This window comes from Vanessa tameamea, chromosome 11 (assembly GCF_037043105.1).
Source record: "Vanessa tameamea isolate UH-Manoa-2023 chromosome 11, ilVanTame1 primary haplotype, whole genome shotgun sequence".
NCBI lineage: Eukaryota > Metazoa > Arthropoda > Insecta > Lepidoptera > Nymphalidae > Vanessa > Vanessa tameamea.
Genome location: NC_087319.1, coordinates 889,809 through 897,500, shown reverse-complemented (window position 1 = coordinate 897,500; position 7,692 = coordinate 889,809). Strand labels below are relative to the sequence as shown.

The window sequence follows — 7,692 nt, the reverse complement described above, 5'->3', positions numbered from 1 at the left end:
AAAAAAAAAAATTATTGTTCAAGTTTTAGTATTGTTTACGTATCTTCTCTATTTCTAGAAACAATGTTTTTTAAACCAAATCAGAATATTCGATTAAAAAGATTAAATTCCACACGTCTATATTTTATAAGCAAATAAAAAACGATAGAGCTATTCTGCAAGTAAATCACCGCAGAACACGAGAGTGAAATTCCAGAATTCTGATATTCGAAATTGCCAATAATAACTATAAAATTAATAGGATACACGTATCAAATTGGCGTGTCACTGTAAGTCAGTTGTCAACGTTTCACGAGTGAAATACCAAGTGAATTCTTACATAATCACACTGGACAACCGTTTTTTTCTTTTGGCTAGCTTTAGTATAAGAATAAACTGTTATTTAAAAAAAAAAAATGAAAATATATGTAGAAAAAAGGATTCGAAAAACGAAATTCATATAAACATTCTAACTCTAGTTTTCAATAATGATTATGTTTCAATGTCGATCGCTGTGCAAACTGTGGATGCATAAATTGATACATCTGTGTCAACGTTCTTGTATGTGTGCGTGCGGTTGTATTCGCGTAATTGGATGCACATTTTATTACCGCTGTTGTATCATAAAACGATGAGAGATTTCTATAACATTAATACTTACGAGTTTAATTATATACTTATAATTAATTTATCATTATTAGTTTTTTTTTATATAGACTTATTGATCCACGAATATGTATAATATCATCTCATTAATATTTTTTTGCTATCTTTACTTTTACTCACACTAAGACATTGTGTAAGCACGAACGTCACCCACCCACACTAATGCATGCAGATCGATACTAGATAGATCTTTAATATTCTAAACAAGCCAAGAAACTTTAAAAAAAATATATTGTTAGTATAGTAAAGTTTTTTATACACGTTTATTCTTGATATCCAACCCATAATGAAGTTGCGTTGTAGAATTACCTTTATTCATTCTCCTCGAGAGGAAAGGAGTATTTTGCTGATTTGACTTTTACACTGAATTGCCTTCTATTAGTAGAAACATATCTTAGACTTCATTACGTGAACATCGACATTAATGTAAATATTATATAAATAGTTTATATAAATCTAAAAGAACTGTCAACTAAACTAACAAAAAAAAAAAACTCTTTTTCTTCACGACCAGAGAGATAACTGGTTTTAAGTATAATTATTTTTTATATGCCCGATTCAGAGCAATATATTTCAATGTAATATTACTACAAATTCAGTCTTATGTAATTATACAAATATATTTAACATTTACATAACCACATCTAATTATAACACATGAAAATTAAATATACGTAATTATATTTTCATTGTGATTACATAATGGATCAGACTAAATATTTCAGATGTTCAAATCATTATCACTATTCGCGGTAGTAATTGTTGTCTTGGGAGTTTTTACCAATTACTACCTCCAAAGGGTTCCTGACATGCCCAAACTTGATTTATATCGATGGTGGGGAGACGGCGACAAGCCAAATCAAGAAGACGAAACGATACGACCATTTAAAATCGTATTTAACGACACGGTATGTACATATTTTTACATAAATTACGTAATTCGTAATGTAAATCGAATTTTTCTTGGTTTAAATTCATAATTCATACAAAAAGTCACCAATAAAATATTGAATGCAATTTAGACCATTATATTATTGCTTTTGGTAGACAATGACTTTAATATCGTATAAAAATAAACTATAATTAAAAAAAAGAGATCAATCTCCTGTTGTTTTTGTATTTCCTTTTTATTATAACAGGACCGGCACATGAGCCACCTGACGGTAAGTGGTCACAACTGCCCATTGGTACCTTTAGAAATTTTAAATCTTACATCACCAATGCGCCACCAACTATGTTAACAGAGATGTTATCACTTACTGTTCAAACCGGAACACCATAAATATTGCTGCTCGGCGATAGAATATCTGATGGGTGGTACCTACCCAGACGGGCTTGACAAAGCCCTACCACTAAATAAATTTACTGTTACATAATAATTTTACAAATAAAAATAAAACTGTATTTCTTTGTTTCAGTTTTTCGTTTTAGAATTATTTCAAATTCCCCGTACTTCGTGTTGCATAACATAGTTTATAAAGTCTAAAGGCATTTAGACATGACACTTTATTTATTAACATACTTCCTGTCCACACAGGCGACATAATATTTAAACAATTAGCAATAATCTTATATTATACACAGAATAGGGAAATGTTTAATAACATATTGTCTACAATCTAAATGTGTAATATCTCTTACAGATGATCGATGATTTAAAAATGCGATTACGAAACAGGCGACCTTACACTCGGCCTTTGGAGGGCATGCAATCGGAATATGGAATGAACACGATATATTTGGAAAAACTCTTGAAGTATTGGCAGGATGAGTACAGATTCAAAGAGAGGGCTGATCTCCTGAATAGATTTCCTCATTACAAGACGAGGGTGCAAGGTCTCGACATACATTACATAAGAGTGAAACCCGAAGCGAAAGGCAAGCGGGTCCTTCCAATGCTGCTCATGCACGGCTGGCCGAGTTCGTCTAAGGAGTTCGACAAAATTATTCCGATGCTCACAACGCCTAGAGACGAATATGACTTTATCTTTGAAGTAATAGCCGTCGATCTACCTGGTTTCGGATTTTCTGAGGTAACTAAAACTATTCGATCTTTGAGAGTATAGTGAAAGTCCCTTTTGTCAAATAGATATTGCTACGTAGTCCTAAATCAAAATCGTTTACCGTTTTTAAACTGATTTTAAAGAGGTTTTCATTTACACAAACAGACTAATCAAAAAGATGAAAGCAGAGAATTTCAAATTTATTGCCGAAAAAACCTTTTCATGTTTGTTAAGCGTATATAGACGCGTGTAGCCGGGGCGGGTAGCTAGTTATTTACAGAACAGTGCGCGCAAAACACGCAGCATTGTCCATATACTTATGACATATAAGCGATAAGTCAATAGAATAATTTTACATGTACCATATCTTTCGTCTCGGCCGCTTCACTTTACCTTTGAAGTGATTGCTGTCAATTTACCTGGCTACGGATTTTCTTAGGTAACTAATTCCACTCGCATCGAATTCACTTTCCCAACGTACCAATTTTCCTGGTTATGCCTTAATTTATGTAACATCTGCTCCATATAGAACCCATAACACTTCGATATCAAATAGCATTACGATCGGATAAATAGTTAAATCACAGCGAGGAAACAACCAGACATACAGGGTTATTTTCTCATTAAAAAATATAAGGCTGATTCATAAAACATAATAACAATATTATTTCAGGTATATTAAGCCAATTTTATTGATTGAGGTTACGCTGTACGATAATGTTGTAACGTTAAAGCCTAACTTTCCATTTAAGGAAAGGAGACTGCTCCAATGCGATTTGTGGATACACACGGGGAAGGAATCTATCCGATAGTCATATTTCTCATGACGTTTTTCTGTACCAAACACCGTACATAGCAGTTCAAGGTTTTATAGCCATGTCCTGTCGTCCTTCACGTGCTCTAAGCACTGAACCGTTTCGACCTCGTCATACGATTTTAGAGTAAGTGGATAATTCAAGAATGTTTTTACAGGGTACAAACAAACCTGGCCTGGATCCTCTCCACATCGGTATATTAATGAAAAACCTTATGAATAGACTAGGTTTCGAAAAATTCTATGTTCAGGCCGGCGATTGGGGTTCGCAAGCAGCGACACACATGTGTACGGTGTTTCCTGACGACATACTCGGGTTGGTAACAATTATCACTTACTAATAATAGCTAAGTGGATCACGAAGACGCGGATCTTTACCACGATTTACGCTGATAAAATTGTTTTAGTTTATCTGTTAAGCAATTCAAAAATATATAATCGACGCGTTATTTGCTAGGCCCTAAGATATTTCAATAATAACGAGTCGCGCAATAGACGCTTTAAAATAAATGCAATGAAATATTTTCATTAAAATTAACAGCAGAGGTATTCCGTAAGAACAAAATAGAAACTCACCACTGAACACGAATATGAAATGCTAGAATGTGTTATGAGATATGATAGCTATATAAGACACGCGTATCTAAGTATGTTGGTTGTCAACATAACACGAATGAGATACGAAGTGAATTGTTTAAACCTGTAAATGTGGTATTTTACGTATTATTTTCTGGAATGTAATTCGCACGTCTGAGAAAAATAATTTATGAAATTTTCAAGGTTTGACTCATCATAAGTTTGTTTTTTATTACACAGATTCCACACAAATATGCCGATATCGATAAAACGAATAAGCAAACTGAAAACCTTAATCGGATCGCTGTTTCCTAGTTTGGTTGTTGAAGACAAATACAGACATCGAATGTATCCTCTGAGTGATACATTTTCGTACCTGATGAGAGAAAGCGCATATTTTCATTTACAGGCGACTAAACCTGATACAATAGGTAGGTTATATGTGTATCTTCCATTGAGACTACTGAGACTAATTGGCAATGGATAAATTACCCGACTCGGTATTTAAAACCGAGAACACACAGTACGAGTCACTAGTCTACTAGACTTATAAGCTAGGCACTCCACGAGTCAGGACAAAATTATCTTGTCTTTCTATATTATGTAACACCTAAAAATCTAATAAATTTTATTCAAATTATTTTAAGAAGACAGACGAATGTCCTTCGTCTATGGACACTGGAACTGTCACTGAAAAAATATAAACCACTACGTATAAAGTCAATGCTTCGCCAAAATTGGGATTCAAAATATTTTGTGCCCAGCGCCCGTAATAAAAGTGGTACACTCACCTATAGAACCTAAATAGAGCAGCACTAAGTATTGCTATTTGGATAGAATAACTGTTAAGTTTGAGATATCCACCCAGACGGCAAACGTCTTCTCCTAATCCTATAATCGATTAATGTTTAAATATAAAAAAAATGTTTATAGGAGCCGCATTAACAGACACACCAGCTGGGATGGCAGCTTATATATTTGAAAAGATCGGTATGGCTTCCAACAAGAATCAATTACATACTCCACACGGGGGCTTAGAGAATTTAGCCTTAGACGACTTGCTAGACACGGTCACAATACTATGGGCTAACGATCGAATAACCACCTCTATGAGAATATACGCGGAAGCGTTTGTGACGTCAGAAATATTTATCATTTATGAGTAAGTTCAATCAGTATTCTTCATCTTGAATATCAAAATATATACAATGTTGCCATTAGGAAAAATTATATTCCTTCGTATATTTTACTCGACAGTAAATTAAAAACTTGGTGATACGACTTTGTCTTTAAACGTCCCATATACCTGAAACGCGAACGGAGCGACGCGTGGTGTATGGAATGATAATCGTTTATGCAAAAAATATATTACGTCCTTACATATGAAATAGGCGTTTTGTACGGGAAGAATATAAAGTCATATTTTTTGTAAAATGTATTTAATTAATCAAAGTATGTACCGCTGTTATCTATGCACTTTTGTCATCTAATAAGTAGTTCATTGATCCCTTAACTAAAAAAACCATGGGGGCGAGAATCAATAAACTCTTCGAAGGCGATTTTGACTGCCGCATTGGAGTTGAATTTTTTCTTTTAGGAAGTTGTTCAAATTCCGGAAAATTGGTAATCTGTTGAAGCAAGGTCCGGGGAGTACGGTGAATGTCGCAGACATTCCAATTGTAGCTCAGCTAACTTAGTGATTATTTGTTGTGCAGTGTGTAGTCTTGCGTTGTCGTGAAGCAACAGTGGCCTAGAGCGATTGACCAATCTCGGTTGTTTAGCAGTTAGTTTTTCCTTCATTGTTTGTAGTTGCTGACAATAGATATCTGCCGTAATCGTTTGGCCAGATTTTAGAAAGCTGTAGTGAACAACACCGGCGCTAGTCCTCCAAACACTGACAAGTAACTTTTTCTGAGTAAATTTCGTGTAGGGCGGGAGTTGGCTGGGTCTCTAGGGTTCAGCCATTGCGACGAGCGCTTCCGATTATCGTACAGTATCCACTTTTCTTCACAAGTAATGATTCGATTTAAAATCGCTTCATTATTGTATCGGTTGAGCAAAGTAACACAGCAGTCTACGCGTGTTAGTAAGTTCGATTCACTCATTCATGAGGTACCCTTCGTTCAAGTTTTTTTACTTTACCGATTTGCTTCAAGTGGATTATTACAGTTTTATCACTTACCCCGAAGCCTGTAGCTATTTCTGAAGTGCTTTGTTATGGATCCGCTTCCACAGTAGCCTTTAATTTTTCATTTTCCACTTTGGTCTCCGGCCGTCTACGGGGTTGGTTCTGGAGGTCGAATTTTCCAGAACGAAAACGTACGGTGCTTTTGATCCTTCTCGTTCCTTCGAGCTGTTTCCGCAGCACTGGTATTTCATGTTTTCCATTGTGCGGTAATAAGCGACGCCAAAGAAAAAATAATGAGGAAAAAACAAATTAATGACTGTTTTCAAAACTCAAATGTACCAGCTATATCAATTTATAAATTTGAATTTGGAATTCTTAACCAAAGAGGAGATATTTCAGATCAAAGTGGACAGTACGACAAAACGCTAATTTCTTTTGTAAGGACCTAATATTATAAAATACAACGGGTTACGACTAGTTTTATATTCTAAAAAGAAAATATTTTAGATCGATTTGCAGTAAAACCTGCACATCTCTATTATTATAACAATAATCATTATAATTCAGTACGGGTTATGAGTGAGTCTCGAATGAGTGAATAACTGTAATTCCATTTTTACAGGATCCCAACAAAAGTACCAACGGCTGTCATAAAATTCCTACACGAGCTCATATACCAATCGGATTTTATACTCAGGGATAAATTTACGAACATCGTACATTCGACCACATTAGACGTCGGCGGACACTTCGCCGGCTTGCACACGCCCAAGGAATTAGTTGACGATGTATTCGAGTCTGTTGTCGAATTCATTAAATTCCATGAGAAAAATTACAAATAACGCTGATTTTAAATTTAATATTAATTTATTTGTTCTATAGATTTTAGTCATTAGTTAGCACAATATTAAAAAAGATTCCATGGGTTTAACATCTAAGTATATAGTACAGTATAGTATTTTACTGTTTTATTACACAGCTGGTCTATAAATGGCTCCTCCAATAACGAGAAATATCGTAAATAAAATCTTTGGGTGCGAAAGATTGGAAGAGGATATGAGTTTTATTTGTCTTCGTAAAATTGGAAGCATTATTTACTGTCCATTTTAAAAATAAAAAAATTACAACTAAGTATAGATATACAAACATAGGTATATAGCAATAAGGTTATTGTCTGGCGTCTGCATACGAAGAGAGTCATTAACTCTCACCGTCACTGTACCTTACGTCGCTATTAGCAAAATTTCTGGAATGCAAATATTTGTTCGGTAATATTTATCAAAAAAAAGTTTAGTGCTGCGCTCGTGCACAGCGACGTCCGACGAGCAACGCGACTCGCCCCGCACTGAGTTCAAGGACAAACGCCGAAACGCCGTAACGGCTCAAAATCTGTTTAGAAGCAGACTCATTTATAATTTATTACAAACGTAAATATTTAAATAATCGGCCGTTAAATGGTTTCGATGTACGCTGGATGTGCTTTGGTCATGTTTTTCTATCTTAAATTTATAGAAAAATTACAAAAT

The 7,692-nt window shown here is 34.7% G+C and overlaps 2 protein-coding genes across 3 annotated transcripts in view; one reads left to right on the top strand and one right to left on the bottom strand.

Moving 5' to 3' along the window:
- Nucleotides 1-7,018, top strand: part of LOC113400927 (juvenile hormone epoxide hydrolase-like) — a 26,731-nt gene extending 19,713 nt beyond the window's left edge. Inside the window, exons 1-6 of one of the 2 annotated variants that reach the window (XM_026640624.2) lie at nt 1,363-1,553; nt 2,289-2,678; nt 3,621-3,778; nt 4,279-4,469; nt 4,972-5,200; nt 6,789-7,018. In XM_026640624.2, the coding sequence (XP_026496409.2) occupies nt 1,371-1,553; nt 2,289-2,678; nt 3,621-3,778; nt 4,279-4,469; nt 4,972-5,200; nt 6,789-7,008 (1,371 nt within the window). In that variant the 5' untranslated portion in view covers nt 1,363-1,370 and the 3' untranslated portion in view covers nt 7,009-7,018. Of the gene's footprint in view, nt 1-1,362; nt 1,554-2,288; nt 2,679-3,620; nt 3,779-4,278; nt 4,470-4,971; nt 5,201-6,788 lie in introns of those variants that run through there. The other variant, XM_064216246.1, reaches the window with a different exon arrangement.
- LOC113400928 (endoribonuclease Dicer) overlaps nt 1-7,692 on the bottom strand; it is a 43,774-nt gene that overhangs the window by 10,985 nt on the left and 25,097 nt on the right. The window lies entirely within an intron of this gene.